Below are 22,737 nucleotides of genomic sequence, written 5' to 3' on the forward strand. Positions count from 1 at the left end.
TTAGATAATTGGTAATTGAGGGTGTATTCACTTAATGGAGTAGTAATTGGATAACAGAATTTAGATACTGCATTAAGAGTAGTACTCCATACTGTACTGTGTTAGTTGCCCACTTATTCACATTACAAACTCGGGTTTGGTAGAAAGCTCCAAAATGGAACCAGACAGAAAGATTAATGTTTCACCCATCTTTTGTGTACCAAGACTAACTTACCTATACTTCCTCCCCACACTCCTCTTCAGAGCATTCAAACATTCTCATACCTGCACAAAATCAGCTTGACGGGCATCCAGTGGAACAACAGATGAGTCGTGAGATGCCAGAACCTCCCGTAGCAAGTTAAGTGTCTGATTCAGTGCAGAGCTTGGGCCAAGATCAGGAGGTGGGAGTTCAACCTGAAGAACAAGATTATCTGTTTGTGTTTGCGGCTGTTGCATTTTTTTTTTAATTTCATTTACAGCACACACCACAGAATCTGTTAGCACAAATGCAACCAGCTAATACTAAAATTACATGCAGCCATGCAGAGAAGAACTTCAACTTGCACAAACCTAGCATGTTTCAGACAACAACTGCCTGCAGCTTTTAGCATAACCATCCTATTCTGTGACAAACAAGCAACATGAATTTCTCCTTTCATTCAGACTATGCCTTTTTTATGAGCTAGAGAAACCCCAATACTACCAGTTTTGGTAGTAAAAAAAAACCCTGACGTCTGCTAGATTAGGTGCCAAAGAACAGCCAACATGGTTGGCATCACTGAGCTGACTTTAAGCAGGACCCTCTGTAGACACTCCAGAATCTAGTGCAGGCAGAGCTCTGGGGTATTAAGGATATTAGGGCCATAATGCAGCTCCTGACAAGGCTGCACAGTCCCTATCATACCGGGTATGGAAGCTGCAGTCACAGATGCAACAGTCATCATCCATAGCAAGCTTTTACCTTAATTTACAAGTACATAATGAATTATGCACAAGTAACTCAATTACCCCTACCTAAACCACAGTGATACTACAAGAACTAGAATGCAGGCCTACCTCAGAGATAAGAAGTAGGAACCACAGATGTTTAAAAACCAGAAAGAATAAAAGTTTGCATGTGTCAGATTAAAAACAGGCTTTCTGAATTGAATTCTAAAAAGTTGGAGCACCTGAAATGGACTGAAATTCCATGGTATTTTTAACCAAGCCTCACTTACTTTAGCCCTTCTTTGTAACTTTGTAAGGCAAACACTCATTAAACACTTTGTAACATGTTTATATTATCTAAAATATAGTACAACTCTTTTTCTCATTCCTCAGGCTCTACTCCAAACACAGCTGCACTTTCTTGTCTTCAGTGTTACCTCAAACTGGCTTCTTGCTGCCTCCAGACCCCTACTATAATCCAGGCTGCTAGCCTTGCTTCTTTTATCAACAATCCTCTTCCACTTGTCTCCTGCCTATATCCAAGGGCAAACATAGATCTGGCTGGATCGCATGGGATTAAGGCATAGTATCAATCCAGAAGCATGCAGGGAGAACTGAGTTTGTCCAGGACTGGCCTGTGTCTCACTCAAGGTATCTGAGTGCAGCAGAGCAAGGCAGAGGGCAGACTCCAGCTGAACAAGAAAAAGTGGCAGCTTTGGGTGGACCTCCAAGCCACAGGCAACATGTTCTACACCTTCCCAAATGAGTACTACTGATAAACAGCATAAGGACATGGATGTCTGGAGTCTTCAAGGGAGTAAAAAATCCAAACCAAACCAAAATCCCAGTCAAACAGGCAGTGGCTGACAGCCAAAAGAAACCAAGGAGAGCATAACTGGCATTTTCAGAGGGGAGCATACAGAGCCTTCTGGAAATGAATCTGTGCCTTATGAAAAACACTCCAGCAGCAAAAGAAGAAACAACTCTCTCTCTTTGGAGCCAGGCCTAGCTTTCATGCTTTGTGTGGTTGGGAATATTTGAGATACTGTACATGGCAGGGGGTTGGAACTAGATGCTCATAAGGGCCTTTCCAGCCCTAACTATTCTTTTGATTCTATGATTCTACATCCCTACACTGTTATCAAGACAGACAAAACTAAAACTTTTCTACATCCTTCTGAATACAAAGTATTTGTCTATTCTCACTTTTCCAATTTGAGGTCTAATGCAAAACTAAATCAAACAGCTTCAGAAAATGGTTATTTGGTCTAAGGAGTACTGAAAGCATAGAATCAGTACTCTAGCAATGAAGTAACAGTAATTCAGAAAGAGGTACTTACTCAATGCTGATCAGTAGTCAAGTTTACTGACATTTACAGCACTGAGTGACTTTCTTGTTATTCTTGTTATTATTTAGGGATATTGATTGCATCCTGAACACACTGTTCTCAGACCTGAACTGGACCGTGTTCAGAGATATTTTGACACCAATTTGAGACTAGAGTTTGATGGAGTTTTTACTTCCAACACACACACAGGGCATGGCAATGACAATTTCAGGCTTCTTTGCACAGAATTTTTGTCTCCTGAAGCAGCTGATGGTCAGAAGCCTCTAAATTAGCTCAATTTTTCATTTAATCTGTTCTTTTTAAGTCCGCTGTCTTCTACATGGGAGCAAGGAACAACATTATGGAAGAAGAAAACATGGCAAAGAAAAAAGGTTTAGATCTTTAAGAGTCTATTGGGGTTAGTCTGAAAATTCTGACTACTGCAACAGAGGCAGAATTGCCAGTAAGTGGGAGGAAAATTAAAGCCGTGCTATATTAATTTTGAAAATTCTAACTTTTGGCACATTAATACAGATTTTTTTCAGGAATAAAGAGGAAAATTTGAACACAGATATAGCTAATTTGTAGAGGCACCTACCAACTTCAAGTAAGCTAAATCACTAATACAAAAAAAAATTCTAAATGTTTTATGTGCACTAAAAGATGATTATAATTGATTCTATTTCCAGAAAAATAAACTTGAAATGCATGTGGAACTCTACTTTTGAAGCACCTGCTTCAGATGCAATCCAGACAGGAGCTAACTAAAAACTTATCGAACATAATGTTCTGTAGCAGCTAGTTCAACAGCATTAGAACCTACTCTAAAACAGTACTAAGTGGCTAATCAGTTATAATCAGCAGTTCAGGCATGCAGAAATGAGACCAACCATATACTCAGCCTTTTAAAGAAAACAAGAAGAAATCCCCAATTTTTAAAATCCAATATACAAAAACGAAAAGAATTCTCCTAAAATACAGACTTAAAAAACCTCACTGGCAGGTTGTGGAGACAAAGTGCTACAAACCTGGAACCTTGTAAAAAGGCATCTGGATGTATCATCCTGTCTATTACAACTGATCATAGCATTCCTTCTACAAACTGAGACAACATTCAACCATAGTTTAACAGAGTAAGAAACTTGAGTACAAATCTACCACAGAAGTTTCAGAGAAGCTCCGCTATTTAAGCATTATTAGGACACTTCAGAGACCACCAAAGTAGGATACATAATGGCACGCTTTCCAGCTATCAAGTCGGTCTTAGAAGAAAAGACAACAGAAAGATTCTTGCTAGTTTTTCTTTGTTCACATGGATGCATTCAAAATCACAGCAATGTGATCGCAACATCAACCAGCCTCATTTGATCTGTCCCGTATCTGGTTTCCCAGAAACCTAGTATGCTTCATTCTAACAGGAACCAAATTATTAGGGAGAAGATTACAGTCATTCCCTTGTAATGTTTTAATACCTCTCCCACTGACAAATTTAACAGATAATGCAATCACAGCATTTACTCTACAAAGAAAAGCATCAAGGAATAACAATCCCAAAACTTGATTTGGGGTACTATGCTAACAGTCTTCTAACAGCTCAGCAGATGACAATTTAGTTTGGCGTAATCTCTCTTTAGTTCCCTTATGATAACGCTCATCCCATTTAATTCAATGTTTACAGTTGTTCTGGAGTAACACTTAAGGACAGGTGTGCTTTAAAATTCCCACTTTCCTAATGTATTAGCTGACCCACTAAAACATGCTGGCATAGGTTAGTCTAATGCCTCACCAGTGGACTCACGATTTTAACCGACAATTCTAATATGAGAGAACAGAAAGAGCAGTCCACCCACTCCAGTGCATTAGGTGCTTTGACCTTTGCTACCAGTTTCATTGGAACATTTTCTGTTGTTCTGATAATTATTTTCATTGACTATTTTCTCCTGAATTATCATCACCGGTAAAATGGTAATCTGTACCAGGCTGTTCTTAGTTAGGTCCAAACAGTGAATTGTGTAAGCAGAATCCCAAATCCCTAAATATTTGATGTATTAGCACAGGGTCAAAGAAAACATAAAATGATAGATAAGGATTGAACCTAGAATTCTGGTCTGCTTTACTAGCACTGCTGGTAGGCCCATGGCTAGGTCCATGAAAGCTAAAGAGAGCCAAATACAAACTTGATTTTTCAGCACAAGGGCACTAACATTAGCAAAAAAATATTCCGGATGAACCAACAACCAGAACAAATCAATTGATACCAGAGCTAGGAAGCACTGGCAACACTTCCCAGTGCTGCCTCTGAAGGGTAAGGAACAAAAACGCAAAGGAGAGGCAGTGTTTGCAGTAAAAGCTGGTGCACTGAACCTTCAGTGACACAGCAGAAAGGTGGTGAGGCACATCTTCTATATGATGTCAGCGCCGACCACTGCAATGACCTGAGAACCTCAAAGCTGTAAATAGCATTTTAAACTCTGAAACAAAGCGGCTTTGCAATGATTGTTAACATGACAAGTTTCAAGAAGTACCACAGCAAAAGAGACTCCCTTGTGTATTGCCTTTTTTTAGTAATGCGGGACCTAATTTCAGGCGGTGTGCTGAAAGTCTCTGTTCCACAGATTTCAGATCCTGAAGAGCTACTTGAGAAGTCTGAATGAGAATGCCATAAAAAGGGTTTCTCAGACAGAACAGTCTAAAGCTGTGAGGACTGCTGACTACCTTTCTTTCAGATTACAACCAGGATGCCCAAGATTTTCTGGTGTAATGAAAAAACCCCTGTTCATAGGAAAATGCTTCTAAGCAAGCCAGTAAAAACTCTGAAGCAACTAGGGACTTCCCTGTATCATTTACACTGATGAGCTGACAACCAACTGGGAGAATCCTGATCTGAAACTGCCTTTAAGTTTCCATATAGCTTCATGCCTGTGACACTCCTTATGTAGGACTCTTCTCAAAAACAGAAGGAAGCTATTTCTTGTCCTAGAAAGAAGAGTGCGAAGTCTCAGTTTCCCATGGTGCTTCAGAAATTAAAACCCAGGCAGTTGGAAGGCACTGCTTAACTCAGCATGCTAATAAGTGAGGGAATGAAACTGGCTGTGGTGATGAGGACATCAGATTACTATCCTGACATTCATCTCCATCCACAAGAAGGGATCTTGAGGAGTTAGCATATTTAATAAAATCTGGTTTGTTTTAAAAAAAGCTCCCAACTAACTATACTTATGAGAAAGATTTGCTTAAACACTGTTCTGGTCTATCAATCAGTAGGTAGACTGTAAATGTCAATTAGGCATACCACAGCAAGACACAGTAACATACCAGTGTTTCTAGACCATTCCCCCCATGCTACAGCACAAGAGAATCTGCACGTGGCTAAAGAGACTCCTGTCAAGTTACAAATTCACTGGTAATTATGACTAAGTCTTCTAGAATTTTGTAGCAATTGAGAAAACTCTTGAACTCTCTTTAAAATTAAATAAAAAGTGGAAAACTGATTTCCATTTAGAATTCCTTGTTTATGATTTTCACATTACCAGCAACAACTGACAATATTAAGGGAAAGCTATCACTAAAATGGTGCATCTTACACAGGCTATATTCACCACTTTCTGATGATCCAAACAAAAGAGGCATTTACATTTCTAGAAATAAAAGTATTCTTTAAGAGCACCTTATTTACGTTTTCATTTATTTCCAAAGTTATTTAGATTTCCTTAAGAATCATACTGCAACCCAAGTAAAGGAAAACTGATATTCTTTGAAACGGGCTTATCAATGCCTTAAGATGCAAAATATAAGCAGAAATAAGGAACCATGATTTCCAGACTGTCCAAGTGAAAAATAATTTATTAATTTTACAAGTGAACATTCTCTTTGTACGTTAACAGAAGCAGCAAGGAAATCTCTGCAATATGTAAGCACTAGGAGTTTGCTTTCCAGTGCTTTAATCTTCTCTGAAAATAAAAGTAATTTTGGAAGCAGCTGTAGTGTGTACACAGTTAGCAAAATGCTGGTAAAAAGGCTGGATGTGAAGAGACTCCTACTAATACATATACGCAATTTTGGTCTGAACACACATTAATAAAAAGGATGATTAAAAGCAACCTTGAGATTCCTCAAAATGTAAAAGCACTGTGACATAAACTACTAAGTTAATGAAGACATATGAAAAGGCATAAAAGCTGGTTATCTGTATATTAACATACAATAAACTAAGTAACAAGAAAATTAGATTTATGACTGAAAGGGGTCTTAGTCTCATGGAAACTAATGTTTCTCTGATTGTAATTCAGCCTATTAATTTTTGTGAAGTAAAACTAATTTCAGTCATGAGACATCACTATCAATTCACTAGTCCACTCATAAAGGATAATAACATAAGGTGCTTCAAAGGACTCTCTAAAACAGAACTACACACCAGTATAGTATGACTTGCTCTTAGCCACAGAGTTACCTTGTTGTTAATTCCTGAAGCACAGAGATTAATCAATAACTGTGGATGCCCTAGTTACTTGTATATCTAACCCTCTTCCGAGTCTCTTTAAGCTTTTGATCTCAATTATATCCTGAGGAAAGATCTTCATAGGGCATATATGCAACGTTTACACTTCAAATTTAATCTGTAAAATGTGTTTATGAGAAAGAGCAATATTATGATCTTTTTGCATTACACGGTAGGTTCAGTATTCCATTCATTATTTGCAATAAAACACCACTGAAGGTGGCAGTGCAATTACTGCCTTCATTTAACGTTAGTAAAACCAAATTCAACTCCTTTTTGAAACAATGGCAGCATCCAGAGCCAGTTACATTCAGGCCGGAGGTTGAGGGATGTGGAACTAAGAGGGCAAAGAGAATTACACCACCTTTGCATAGTAATAATACAAGGAACACACACTATAAACAGGGAGAACACAATTCCTTAATCATCCCTTCTTCTATGCACCTCCAAAGGGAAAACAGCATAGCACCCAAAACAAAAGTATGATGATTGTATTATTCAAGTAGAAAAATTATTCTGGATCCTGATTGAGTATAGATCTAAGACCCAGCAGAATAAATACAACAGAGCTAAATACAACAGAGATTAATAACGAGCAGTCCTACAATTTCAAGCCAAGAAAATCTATTTCCTTAAGTGCCACTTTGACTGCACAGTCTTTGTAAGTAAAGAGCACTCATGTATTTTTGCTAAAGTCCATCACTGTATGGCCAGTAAACACTTCCAGGGATGGGCAGCCACACCTTCTCTGGGCAATCTGCTCCAGTGCCTCACGACTCTCTTAGTAAATATTTTTTTACAGTCTCTAACCTAAATCTACTCTCTTTTAGTTTAAAGCCATTCCCTTTTGTCCCATCACTACATCACATCTCAAGACAGGGCTGACGGATGAAGATCAGATGTTCAGGGATGTGCAGTTGAACAGTTTTCTTTGTCTTTGCTTAGATTTTATCAAGGTAAGACTTCATGTATAGCTCCACCACCAGCAACATTATACAAATACAGCAGGGAGAAATCAGAAAGAACTGTCTTTGTTACTGAACAATAGGAAGTTCACTGAAATGTAACTGAAAGCAATCAGCAGAAAAGGAAAACCAGGAAAGTGATGCTGGAGTATTGTGTGCAGTTCTGGTGTCCTCATCATAAAAAGGACATGGATCTGTTGGAACAAGTCGAGAGAAGGGCCATGAGGATGAGCAGGGGGCTGGAGCACCTCTCGTCTGAAGACAGGCTGAGAAAGTTGGGGCTGGTCAGCCTGGAGAAGAGAAGGCTGCATGGAGACCTCATAGCAACCTTTCAGTATCTGAAGGGGGGATATAGAGATGCTGGGGAGGGACTCTTCATTAGGGACTGTAGTGACAGGACAAGGGGTAACGGGTTAAAACTTAAACAGGGGAAGTTTAGATTGGATAAAAGGAGGAAATTCTTTCCTGTAAGGGTGGTGAGGCACTGGAATGGGTTGCCCAAGGATGTTGTGAATGCTCCATCCCTGGCAGTGCTCAAGACCAGGCTAGACGAACCCTTGGGTGATATGGTTTAGTGTGAGGTGTCCCTGCCGATGGCAGGGGGGTTGGAACTTGATGATCTTAAGGTCCTTTCCAACCCTAACTATTCTATGACTCGAATTAGGTACAATTGTTTGGTATAACAAATGTACATTCTGCTTTCAACAGCAGCAATGCTCATGTGGCAAAACTATTTGTACAAAGGACAGAAAAAAACAAGTTTTGTTTTTACTTAGCACACCCTCTTGGGATATACTTCTTAACTTCAAGAAAGGAATTATGCACATAAGTAATTAACTACTGATCTGATGAGGTATTAATACAAATTATCTAGATCAATCAGCTGACTTTGCTCTATTGCACTTAGGGAAACTTCCTGATCCTGTTTCTTCTCATAGATTTAAAAAATATGTAAACTGCTCTGTAAACAAATACTGCTATCAAGAGGATTTTAGCCATATTTTTTAAATCAAACTATTAAAACAATTAAACTGTATTTTTAATATAATTTCATAGCTAAAATATATAAACCACAAAACTTCAGTTTCAGGAAAAGTTGGCATATAAAACAACTATTTGTCTAATAATTTTACTAGATGAAAGGGAAATGAAGTGTATTTTGAAACATGAAACCTGTAGGATTTTGAAACAAACCTTGTCCATTAGTTTACTTGCATGAAGACTCAGGCTATTAAAGAATATTTTCTTGCTCAACAAATGCATTTCTTCAATTGTTGTCAACAGTGTGGCTGCACTGTTTCCTACAATACCACTGGAAACAAAATTAAGATTAATTAAATAACATGAAGGCAGGGCAAACATGACAGGGTCAGATACTTCAAAGTGCATTTCAAATCCAGTTATTTTCAAAGTTGAAAATTTACTGCAAATAATTGCAGTGAACAGTTCTTCATATTAGCAGAGAGATTCAGTCATAAGATGACTGTGAGAACAAGCATTATCAACTATGTCATTAAGCAGATATTAAGTACAGGCTATCTAAAACTCTGCACCACCTTTTTAGTAGAATTCTAAAATTTACTGGATTTATGTTTTGTTACTCTGTAAATCTATTTGTTATAGGAAAAAGATTACATAAACAAAAAGGATTGCTAACTAGTCATACTGTCCGTTAGGGATAGCATCATCTTCTTTCTTCATCATGATGAATCCAAACATACAAGAATTCATGCCTTTCTATTCACTGTCAAGCTATTACACTAAACACAAATACCACACAAAGCTTAAACAGCACTACCTGACTGCTTCTTCTAGGTACACCTTCTGTCTAAAGTAAAAATCCTTTTAAGCTACAAAAACGGCAGTGAAAATTCACAGCATCATAATAGAACTAACTTAAACCAGTAGCTTGATTTCCAGAATATAATCTTGTTGCATTTAATATATCATTTCTCTAGAAAACTGCATTTTCCCTTCAGGTGTACTTCCTCTATGCAGAGGAAATTATTTCACTGAAGGTACTTTGGTGGTCTTTAAATAATGTAATATTAAGACTGAATGCAACAGACCTTTCATTTTAACATCACATTTTCAACTGCATCCAGAAATTGGGAAACACCAACTCTGGAGACAGAAAAATGACAGAAAAATTATTTTTTTTTTTAACAATAAAATTAGGTCTTACAAACATTCTACCATAGATCTGCAATGCCACCATAATGGAGGATTTTAAATACGGTGGGAGGTGCCCAAGAACCACTTATCCCAATCTGCCCAACATCTAGATATCTCTTCAGACAGAAAAGAAGCTCAAGTAGTAATATTTGTGATTGAAATTCTCAATAATTCAATCCAGGGATGTGGAGGCAGATTTTTCTGCTATTGCTGTCTCTAACCAACATGAACTACTCAAGAGTTACAATGTATAAAACCAGTAGTTCTGGCTTTTCTCCAGTTTCTGTGCTCCTGGTAGAATCTGAAAAGTTGGAAGATGATTTGCGCACTTTCAAGAGTGAGACACGGAATGAGGCAAGCATCTTCCCAACAAAAAAATCCAAGTGCATTTAGGAAAAATGTATCAAAACAGAACAGTTTAAGGAAGAAAACTTGAAGTTCTAGAGACAATTCAATTCTAACATTTTTTCAAAAAAGACTTGACTTTGTCTTCTTTAGTGTTTTATATAGGTTTTTTGTATATTATCTGTATCCGCACAGAACAATAAGGAAATTTCCTGTGGCAAATTGGTGCTATTTTCCAAAGAAGATCTGATACACATAAGGAATGACAACAGATAAATGGCATCTGCTTGACATCATGCACGTTTCTTCTTGATTCCATAGTACAGAGCAGAAACTAAGCCACAAAATACTATTTTTACTTTAATCTTTATACATAGAATAAAAAAAGGCATCTTTAAACACGCTTTGTAATTATACATACCTGATCGTATGGTGATAGAACTTGAGAAGATTAGAAATCTTGTACAGTAAAACTGCTCCTGGCTCAGCAACAATGACCTGCTCAATTCTAACCTGCAGAATAAAGAAACGCAAACTTCCTTCAGGTCATACATTTCAAAAGCCAGTGTCTATTATTTTATATGCAATATATGTCTCTTTTATGAAAAAAAAATAGGAATAAATTTAAGAAGAGAATGCCAAGTTAATGGCAACATTCTGCTTGAACCTAAATGCCTCTTGGTTGCCAAGCCTCTGCGTAGAAAACCAGCAGATGCATATATTCTTAAAAAAAAATAAAAATCCTGTTTACCAATACATTGTTGTTGCAACTTATTATTGAAAATCTCAAAATAAAGAGAAGCTCTGATGGACTAGAATAGCAGTACATACTGAAATTCTCCCCAGCACTGAATAGCAAGAACAGCTGCAAAGCTGCAAAATCCCTAAACTACAACAGTTGACCATTAGCATCATGCAGCAAGTCAGAACATGCAAAACACTACGTATTTTACCCAAAAGACAATTTCACTTGGATTAGTTTCCCCTTCACTTCAAGGAGAGATTACATACCTCCTACCAGTATTTTATAAGATATAACTAATGACCAGCTACATTGACTTATTATCTCAACTAGGAGATGCTGACTACACAGACCAAAACAGTGCTGTCTTCCTAGTTAACAGTTGATGTCTTGTCTCCATGGTACACACACTCTCAATCCACTCATAAAAGGCTGCCCCCAAGGTCAATATTTGGGCTCTTATGAGGCAGTGACAGACAGTGACTTATCACTGCACTGTTTTCCCACGTGCCTGTGTCTGAAAGGCCTACACACAAATCACCAGCTGCCACCCACCCTCCAAATTTATCTGTCTGCTGTTCAACGGAATGTGATGTGCAGCAGCGCCTTCATGTCAGAGCCAGCTACAGGGAGAATTAGCTAAGATCATGACTCCTCAATCCCCCCCCTCTGCATCTAAGTCAGAGACCAACAACAAAGAATAACTTTTGACAGTCATTCACAATGCTCAATGCACAAAGCTAATTTCAACACTCAGGTGAAGTTTGCTCTTCAACGTATATGTATATACAAAAGTGTATATATACAAACACCCCTCTCTAGTGTTGCAAAAAAATGTTGCATTTGGGCAGGAGTGCCAAGTATAGTCAGGGGAAAAAGAAGAAAATCAAAATATTGACACCCCCCCCCAAAAACAAAGAAAGTAAAAGCAATAAAGAAAGTAACAAAAAATAGACAGAAAGAGGAATAACATACAAAAGATTTTGGAGTTAGGAAAAAAAAAAAGGCAGGAAAAGAAGCATTGCTGCTTCCCATACAGAAGTCTTTACTGCGAAGGAGAATCAAAATTTGCAAGTGACTCAACCTAATCTGCTCAGGGGAGTCCTGGATTTGTAAGTTCTTACTGTTTCTTAATCCTATGCATCCTGTAGTCAGTTGACCATAAAAGATTACCTAAAGTCTACATAACACATCAAAAACATTGTCTTAGTTTGACCTCATCTTCCTTCTGAAGAGAAAGTCCTGTGGTAAAATATACCACTACTGAGTACTCAAGATTCACTTGGATGCCTAAAACTCAAAGCGAGTATCAGTAAGAAATGTGGATAATTTGCACTGAACATAAGCATAATCCTTCTTTGAAACTAAGAGAACTGCTTCATCTTGTACATTCACATGGAAAAGCATAAACCAGTAAGAAAATTCTGAATAACTCTTTAAGTATTTAAAAGTTCTCATGGAAATTCTATGACTAGGCTTTTATCAGATTATTTTATACTTCAACATCAATTCAAATCAAAGTGACAGGTTTGCAAACATCAGTAGAAATTCACTAGAAAAGCAATATACTGTGGTTCCACACAACTACAAGAAAGAGTGCTTTCCCTGAAATTAATTCAGTTATTTTTCTTACAGTGGACAATCTTCAGAACAATGTATTGCAGAAAAGACTTGTCCAAAGTGAGTCTATTTTTGCTGTTCCTCTCAACACGACGGCTTGCAATTATCTAACTGCACTGTATGAAGGCTACTCTGCTTGGGTTTCTTTTTTCTGCTTTATTCCTTATGAAATATTTTCACAGAAGAAAAAGTAAGTACTGCATATTTTATTTTGGAAAGTCTAGACTGGCAGCGAATTAACCCAAGTTATATCCTCTTTAAATACAGAATATAATGAGAAATTTTTAATTGTTCTTTCATTTTTTTCATTTTTACTAGCACAGTAACTAACTCCCAACAACATTTCAGGGGTATTTCTATGGACAGCAGAAGCACATCAGCAATCAAAATGGAAGGTATTTTGTACCAAACTGTACACACCACAAGTACTCAAACCAAGACTAAAACTCCCCCTGATTTAAACAAAGGTTTGCTTCTATCCCTGATTACTTTGTTGGAACACAGAAATACTGAACTCAGACACCAGCATTCAGCACTAAAAGAACACAGAAAACCTGGGAAGTATCTTAAAAAAAAAAAAAAAAAAAAAAAAAAAGAAAAAGCAACCTGTGATAACAGTTTGTTTGTCTGATATAACTTGGTAGATGATGAACTGGCTGGATGGCCAAACACAAAGAGTTGTGGTCAATGGCTCAATGTCCCGCTGGAGACCTGTAACGAGTGGTGTCCCTCAGGGATTGGTGTTGGGACCGGTCTTGTTCAACATCTTCGTCGCTGACATGGGCAGTGGGATTGAGTGCGCCCTCAGCAAGTCTGCCGATGACACCAAGCTGTGTGGTTCGGTTGATACGCTGGAGGGAAGGAATGCCATCCAGAGGGACCTCAACACACTGGTGTTCAAGGCCAGGCTGGACAGAGCCTTAGGTGGCATGGTTTAGTGCGAGGTGTCCCTGCCCATGGCAGAGGTATTGGAACTAGATGATATTAAAGTCCTTTCCAACCTTAACTATTCTATGATTCTATGACAGATGGTTTTCAACAGGTCAAAAACTAAAAGCTGTGAAGGACAACCACAATTATATGGCAACAGGCACAAACTGAAACACAGGAGGCTCTGTCTGAATATCAGGAAATTCTTCTTTTACTGTGGGGGTGACAGAGCAGTGGTGCAAGTTGCCCAGAAAGGCTGTGGAGCTCAAAACCAGTCTAGACAAAGTCCTGGACGACCAGCTCTGGGTGGTCTGGCTGGAGCAGGGAGTTTGCACCAGATGACCTCCAGAAGTCCCTTCCAACCTCAACCCTTCTGTGATCCTGTGACATTCTAAGTGGCACTTTCTTCTTACCAAGAACTTACATAGAATATTCAGAACCTACCTATTAACATTTGAGACTAAGTATTTGACAGCTGGATGTAGTTGTTATAGCTACAGCATCCTATGAGAAATTTATTATAATAGTATTTAGTAGAGTAGATTTTACTTCAAAACCACTTTGATTTACGTGCTGCATGGTCAGGCAATTACTGGTATCAGCTTCACCTTGAGTATTTTATTTTGTGCTTACATGAAGCACATTCAATAAATAAGACAGTCAATCATTTGATGGAAATCATTACTAAGGATTTCTATCAAATAGGCCTCCTAATCTAAGGCTGTAACTTAAAAAGGGACAACTGTGGAGGGATGTGACAGAAATACAGCAAGCCAAGGCAGCATGAAGATTGCAAGTAGGAAGCATTTTTCATGGTCTCTTTCAATACAAGAGCTGGAGTTGTTAAATAAAATAAAACCAAAGTGAGTTGGCTTTCCACAGAGTTAAAATGTGCACTTCCCTCCCGCAGGATACATTATGAATACCAATATTTTATATCAACTTGACGTATTCATGAAGGAAAAATCTACTGAGGTCTATTAAATATAAACACAGTAGCTATGGCTCAGTGAGTCCTTAGGAAGTCCACAAAACGGCAAGGAAACTATTCTACCAAGTATCATGCCACACCTGTGTAGCCTGTACAATTTTCCCTAAGCATATGATAATAGTTGCTATGAAAAACAGGGTAGTAAACCAGGTAGACATTTCATTTGACCCACTACTGCCATTTCTATAGACTTACCCAAAACCAACCTTTTATATGTAAGCACTCCCAAACTTAGGAAAAAGAAAACAAAATCAAGACACAGACTTAGTATCCTGGTATCTCTCACTATATGGCTATTTAACCCAGGTATCTTTAATTTTGAAGGCCTTTATGTTTCTTTATTAGACGAGAATCTAATTAGATGAAAATCTAATGCTTAACCAAGATTACTGAAAATACACTGCAGAAATGGAGACACAGGTTTTAGAAGAAAACCCACACACAACATTTTTCATGTTCAGCATGCTAAGAAAACAAAATACTTCACCTTCAGGGGCCTGCAGACACCTTCTGTGATGTGTCCAACTACTTCTTGAATATTTTCTTCCACACCTACAGTTAATGTAAACACATGCTAAGATTATGCAAATGTAATTCTCTTTTCTTCAAGACTATAAAACAAATAAACAAATGTAGAAGCTACTCCTTCATAAAAAGCACTATGAACTGCATGTTTTTTTCCCCCACAAGACTAGTCCACACCTCCACGGAACTTCAAATCTAACCATTAAGAAATAGCCGCATGACAAAACCGAGTCCTGAAGAGTCATTACCTTAGGCTATATAATTGCTTTCTAGCACAGCATAGTGCCTGGTGATTTGAGGAAGAAGAAGCCAGGAAAAGAAAAAATGATCTCGCAAGAAACTGTCAGAGTAACGCTCAGTATTAGCACTTCCCGAGATTAAACAGGAAAAAAAAAAACAAACAGGCCAGTGAGATGCTCAAGGAGCGACAGTACAAATCCATTTTGAAAGGTCTGAACCATAAATACATGTCTGTCAGCATTCAGTACTGACGTGCTCGTGGCATTGTTATCAATTAAATGACATATGTACCTCCACACTACCACGTGCTGCAGCATTAGCAAATCCTTCCTCACCAGCAGCAACTGAAACTCATCTTTTACAGAACTATATACAAAAGCGAATATTGTCCTAACTTACCGTGGAACACAAACGAATTGTTGCATGGCAACCAGTACTGTCATAAATCAATCAAACTGAAAGCAACAGATCTTCAAGCTCTCACTTCAGTAGCAACTCAGAATAGATTTATGGAGAAAGCAATACTTTAATTCTAATTTAAAACTTGTCAACAGGAGTTCATCTTCAGATGGGACCCGTGCAATGAACAGTAAACAAAGTGACTGTGAAATGTGATAGAAATCAGGTGACCTGAAGCTATATTTTACAGATCTTATTACAGACTGAAAGAGATTACCTCTGAGAGTAAAAATTATCAGAGATCTTTGCCAGTACCCCTTTACACCAAGCTACGTCAAAAGCCACGTAACAACTGAATTCAGTGTGGTGGCCATAAGAATTCCAGCATATTAAATTGGCAAGGCAAAAAAAATATGTTTATCTATTCAAGTATTGATACCAAGACAGAAACCAAGATGACAAACCACAAGACGTATGGTCTGTTATGCAACAGCCAGCTCCCAGATACACCCTAGGAATTTACACTTTTTTTTTACTAGGAACAGTCACACTTTCACTGTTCATCAATATAACAAGCACCTAGCACATACTTGCAATAGCATATCTAGACCAGATTGATGTAACAACAAGTTGTTGTGTATGAAAGTTCTAGCTGAAAAATATATACAAGTTCAAATACCAAAGGACATGGAGCCTTTCCTGCCTGACCAATTTGGTGGCCTTTTATAATGGGGCTACAGAACTGATGGACAGTGGTAAAGCAGTTGATGTCATCTACCTGGATTTGTGTAAAGCGTTTGACACTGTCCCACACAACAACCCTGTCTCTAAATTGGAGAGACATCAATTTGATGAATGGACCACTCGGTGGATAAAGAACTGGCTGGATGGCCACACACAAAGAGTTGTGGTCAATGGCTCAATGTCCAGCTGGAGACCTGTAACAAGTGTTGTCGCTCAGGGATCGGTGTTGGGACCGGTCTTGTTCAACATCTTTGTAGCTGACACGGACAGTGGGATTGAGTGCACCCTCAGCAAGTTTGCCGATGACACCAAGCTGTGTGGTTCGGCTGATACACTGGAGGGAAGGAATGCCATCCAGAGGGACCTTGACACGCTTGTGAGGTGGGCTGATGCCAACCTCATGAAGTTTAACCATGCCAAGTGCAAGGTCCTACACCTGGGTCGGAGCAATCCCAGACACAGCTACAGGTTGGGCAGACAAGAGATTCAGAGCAGCCCTGCGGAGATGGAAGATGGACTTGGGGGTGTTGGCCGATGGGAAAATGAACATGAGCCAGCAGCGTGTGCTTGCAGCCCAGAAAGCCAACCGTATCCTGGGCTGCATCAAAAGGAGTGTGATCAGCAGGTTGAAGGAGGTGATCCTGCCCCTTTATTCTGCTCTCGTGAGACCTCACTTGGAGTATAGTGTGCAGTTCTGGTGTCCTCAACATAAAAAGGACATGGAACTGTTGGAACAAGTCCAGAGGAGGGCCACGAAGATGATCAGGGGACTGGAGTACCTCCTGTATGAAGACAGGCTGAGAAAGTTGGGGCTGTTCAGCCTGGAGAAGAGAAGGCTGTGTGGAGACCTCATAGCAGCCTTCCAGTATCTGAAGGGGGCATACAGGGATGCTGGGGAGGGACTCTTCATTAGGGACTGTAGTGACAGGACAAGGGGTAATGGGTTAAAACTTAGACAGGGGAAGTTTAGATTGGATAAAAGGAGGAAATTCTTTCCTGTTAGGGTGGTGAGGCACTGGAATAGGTTGCCCAAGGAGGTTGTGAATGCTCCATCCCTGGCAGTGTTCAAGGCCAGGTTGGATGAGGCCTTGAGTGATATGGTTTAGAGCGAGGTGTCCCTGCCGATGGCAGGGGGGTTGGAACTTGATGATCTTAAGGTCCTTTCCAACCCTAACTATTCTATGATTCTATATATCGCATTCTTGTGCCTTCACACATATTTTCATGAATATTTTAGATTCAGCAAACAGTAAGAAGAAATCTTCCATCACAATGGGTTATGCAACTGTTGCAAGTTTCAGTATGCCACACTCACATAAAAGAATTATGGAATAAACAACTCATAGAGACCCAAAATCACTTTTAGAAAACAGTTGATTACTGAAGTTCTGCTTCTGCCTGCCTGCTACACCATTTGTGTATCCTACATGTTTGTGTACCCTTCTGTAAAAGAGATATCTTTCTTGGAGGTGGCTTGGCTTCTGCTCTCCAGCTGGGTTCCTGTAACTCCATGAAAAAATTGGGTTTCTACTGCATCCCTTAAACAGAATGACTGAAATTCTTCCTTCCAAGTGCAAGATCTCTGTAAGACTAGAAGGCTCCTGTTAGCAGAACACCCAAGCTCCAAAGAAGAGAACCAGATGCTTTATGCTTGTCCAGTATAATGCTAAATAGTTAAAACTTCTCTGAATTTGTTTTCAGTGCTTAAAATTTTAATAGCATTTTTGGTCAGATTAATTTTAAACAGTTCACATTTGCAAGCTGAATATTTTAAAACTTTTTAAAAGGTACTTGTGAATACTCTATTATGGGCTACATAGTTTGCTCTCTTTTAAAGTAAAAACTTGGATAGGAACACTTCTCCAACAATGTGGCATTCACACAGTTTTTCTTCCACTAAAACCAAATCCACCTTTATTTCACCCCTAAATTAAAATAATAAAACCAGTACCATCTGCAAAAAGCTACTCAGGTTGAAATTAAAGTTAAAACATTTGACTAACCTAACTTTAGAACACCGGTTAGGTGTCTACCTATAGCAATTGCTCAGGCTCCCTCTATACGGAACGGAAGAAAAAAACCCCAAACAGCTGAGGTGAAAGCTTCCAGAAATGCCTATATTAGATCTAACTTGGTAAGATCTGCCCTCTGGAAATGCAAATCTCTGTTGTTAACTGTAACTGCAATTAAAAAAGATGTCCACTTTTAAAACTGGCTGTGTAAAATTAAGTCAGTCTCTGCTTGGAACCTGCACAACAAGACCCCTCAAGACTGCAGGGAATTCAGCTTGAACCTCTCAGTACTTGAAACACTGTACTCAGTGATTAGCCACTACAAACTCAGAATCTGTATTTATGTAAAGCATATAATCTCAAGGTATTTCATACAGCTGCAGTTCCTATAAATAGTTCTTATTAAATCTAGGGGTATCCCATTAAGTCTGCTTTGTCTTGCAGATCTTATTGCATAATCATCCTTGTAATCAAAACAGATCTCCCAAAGATGCAGAGGTATAGTTAACAGACAGCACCTCCCAGGCTTTGCTTATTCCAGTATGAAGCTAAGAATCCTTTTTTATGTTTCTTCAGAACTGTACAACAGTGATGGCAAACCCATTCCTGGACAGCTTAGGAAAACATATTTTTCCTTCAGACAGGAATACTGAATCTCTTGTTCATAGTCAGTTTATATTCTCTGGATTCTGAAGTAATTTATTCTGATCTATGACTGAAATGCTCTCCATACATCTAATTACATGCTCACAGCATCTCAGACTAACACCGCCAGAAGGACAAGGGATTTAATAGCTAAATAAATCACTGCAAGAAAAGGTAGAATTTCAGAATAGAATGAAGGCCTAGGCAGCAGCAGTAGCTCAAGCAACAGCAGAACCAGATACGGTAACATGCTCCATGAGGCCAACTTGTCCTGAAGGACTCCCCAGTTACAGCAGAAGCATCAGACATTCACCTGCAAAGAACTGCTATGTCTTGTCCTCTACCATTAAACCACCACAAGGCCTGCTTTCCCATCTCCCTGAGATAGTCAGTAAACAATATTAAATTCACTTCTATAGTACTCTGTATAGCTGTAGATAAAACTCAACATTGCTTCAGTTTGATTTACAATATTTCCTAAAGTCTCCTTTCTCATACCGTTAATTGGGAAAGCTAACTGCTTGATGAGACACTCAGCATGACCTGGCAACGTGCGCTCACAGCCCAGAAAGCCAACTACATGCTGGGCTGCATCAAAAGAAGTGTGGCCAGCAGGTCAAGCGAGGTGATCCTGCCTGTTTGCTCTTGTGAGACCCGACCTGCAGTACTGTGTCCAGCTCTGGGGCTCCCAACACAAGAGGGACATGGACCTGCTTGAGTAAAAGGAAGGTCATGAAGATGATCAGAGGGTGAAGCACCCCTCCTACGAAGACAAGCTGAGAGAATTGCGCTTGTTCAGCCTGGAGAAGAGAAGGCTCTGGGAAGACCTTATTAAGCTTTCCAGTAACTAAAGGGGGCCTACAAGAAAGCTGGAAAGGGACTTATTACAAAGGCATGTAATGACAAGACAAAGGAGAATCTACCCTGACAGAGCAGCCTACTTTGACCTCTGTAACTTTACATTATGTCACATGACAGAAAAAAATTTACATTTTACTTGTAGCACAGAAGAATTACAGAGAGAAGGAATTCTATTTTTTAAAATTACTGAACAAATGAGCAAGGCATAATAGGAATACTCAACATATCAATAAGCAACACTATATGGCAATGTTTTTGGAGACATACGTATTCATACATTTTACAGACAATTTTTGAACTCTCAGCTACAGTCTAAAATGTCCCTTTGCAAATTTAGTGTAAATCTGTTATAAGCATAGTAAAATGAGAAGAGTGCATTTTTAAACAGTCTTCTTTATTAAGGGCTTTCTTTTGATAAACTGCAGTCACCACCTATTCTGAAATCATTCCCAGGAAATCTAAGCTCACACTCTCATAACTGCAGCACAGCCCAAGAAATTTATTGTATTTTCTGACTTATCACAGACTTAACTTTCTATCACTTCACAATTTATGTTTTAAAATCTAGTACTACCTTCAATAGTTACAAGCTTTAACATAGCTTCTAGGTGTTCTTTTTCAGAAGCTGTAGCTTGATGCAACCAGGCCAGCATGTCTCCTATGTACCTAAAGACAGACAGAAATTTGTTTAAATCAGAAGTTTATGGTGTCAGGGATTCGAAGTGCCAACAGGCAAAAGAAGAATTACTTCACATACATTCTTGCTAGTACTGTACCTCAGAGGATCATGGGAGTGCATTTCAATAGGGCGGGGAGTACCACCCAGACCTCCTCTAGTGAGAGCATCTATAAAGCCACGAACCACAGCACTCCTCCTAGCTGTTCCAAACTCATCCAACGTGTACCTGTTATTGAAACATGAAAATGGGTAAAACAAAACACTTCACCTTATCACAGTTTATTAGCTCAATTTTACAGTTAATACAAGCAACCATTTTTATACTTCTAGGAATCTTGCATCAATATTTTTGATATAAAGCATTCAAAACTATCTGATTTTCCCATGTAATCTGATACTAAAGCTAACTTTTTCTTGACCCTCCCATTCTCTCACCTCACACAAATGCATAAATGAAAAATCAGCTTTTACATTTTTCTACATATATACACATATACATGTGTACATGATTAGTAGCAAAAAAGTTACTTTCATTTGATGCTTGTTCACTGGTTTTATCAAATTAGTCTTAGATATTTAATGGATGGACAATCACAGCCCAGAGTGCACCATCTCAAACGGCTTTCTGGCAGTAGAGAAGATACCAACAACATATACGCAGCTCATTTTTTGGAGCAGGCTACCTTCCTACTGGGGCTGATGCATGATAGCAAATGAAGTATGGGAACTGAGTACTGCTAACATCCCTGCTACTGCTGCTTAGAAACAGGATTTCTGCAAGCCACGCAGCACTTCTTCAAAAACAAATTTAAGCATTTTGAACAGAACACATAAATTACAAAGGAGAAAAAGAAAATACTCATGACAGGTTTTTTTTTCCAATATAAATGCCAAAGAATAAGCATGGTGTCACTCACCAATGACACCCAGCAGCTGAACAGATAGAAAAATAATAACAAAAAGCATGTTACTCACTGACTAAAGTTAAATGAGTACTGCATTCACAATTAACAAATGTGGAAAACAAAAACAAAACAAACAAAAAAACCCTAACCAAAACCCGAAAGAAAATAGTATACTGTTTTAAATATCTAACAAGTTAAGTTCTATCAGATTTCTATTATACTATAAAAAGTCATGGGGATCCTTCACTTTCACTCTTTTTAATCAATATTACTATTTGGGAGGGGGGGTAAAAAGCACACTGAAGAATTCTTCATACACTGTACTTGTCAACGCAGACAGTAAATAGCTAAGTTAAAAACAGAAGTCTAATGAAAAAGTCTTTAATAAATTGCTATTTACAAAAATGATGCAATTAAAAGTGGGAAAGATCTGGGAGCTGCCAACTACCCACAGACCAGGAGTAGCAGCACTGCAGTGAAAAACCTCAAGTGTTTGTAGAAACCAGATAAGCTTTTCTTTTTTTCCCTTTTCATAAACAGCAATATAATAAGCCATTAAAAATACAGAAGCAAAACAGATCTTGGGTTCTTGTTATTTGATTTGAAAACAACATTTAATAATGATAATTTTGTTTTAAAAAGAAAACGACTAGTCTTTGTTTTGCTCTCAGTAGAATAGGGTATAAATATTACAAAATCCTGCATCTTAAAAAATTCAGTAATAAATGAATTTACACTTGTTAACATTTGGATTCTTTTCAAACCAGCTTCAATTTTTTAAAACCCCAGTAAAGCAATGACCGATGGGGGGAGAGGAAGAAGATGGAGAAACAGTTCTGAAAACCAGAGTGGAGGATGGAAGAGAACACTGCTTTCAGCTATGATGTATTTCCTATGAAACAGTTTTCTGTTACAACCAGGAAGTGGAAAACAAACTGAAATGCTTATTTCAGATCCCTAGTGACTGCAGTTCCCAAAAGTCCATCCATGGCGCAACCTTTCTGCCATCCTAAGTTAACAAGACATAACTCCATATAAGAAAACAAGAATTTGTAGCTTTGTTTCTAAACTCCTGCCTCCTTCATCTCACTCACTTTCACCCAATCAAATCACAATCTTTATCAGATGCGAGGGCAATGATTTGGACAAATCACACAGCAATGCTCATACAAGAATTTAAAATTACTTTCTTGTATGACATAGTTTTTACATTTTAAACTCTAT

General features: G+C 38.5%; 1 protein-coding gene across 3 annotated transcripts in view; it reads right to left on the reverse strand.

Moving 5' to 3' along the window:
• The window catches only part of COG6 (component of oligomeric golgi complex 6), a 56,039-nt gene that overhangs the window by 11,389 nt on the left and 21,913 nt on the right, over nt 1-22,737 (reverse strand). For all 3 annotated transcript variants that reach the window (XM_061345049.1, XM_061345028.1, XM_061345038.1), the window contains exons 9-14: nt 20,706-20,834; nt 20,504-20,595; nt 14,991-15,055; nt 10,642-10,733; nt 8,895-9,012; nt 265-396 (exon numbers count right to left, since the gene is read on the reverse strand). In XM_061345049.1, coding sequence (XP_061201033.1) covers nt 265-396; nt 8,895-9,012; nt 10,642-10,733; nt 14,991-15,055; nt 20,504-20,595; nt 20,706-20,834 — 628 coding nt within the window. The remainder of the gene's footprint in view (nt 1-264; nt 397-8,894; nt 9,013-10,641; nt 10,734-14,990; nt 15,056-20,503; nt 20,596-20,705; nt 20,835-22,737) is intronic.

Source organism: Neopsephotus bourkii, unplaced genomic scaffold (genome assembly GCF_033783945.1).
Source record: "Neopsephotus bourkii isolate Nb327-2 ecotype Australia unplaced genomic scaffold, CSIRO-AGI_Nbou_v1 NB_36, whole genome shotgun sequence".
NCBI lineage: Eukaryota > Metazoa > Chordata > Aves > Psittaciformes > Psittacidae > Neopsephotus > Neopsephotus bourkii.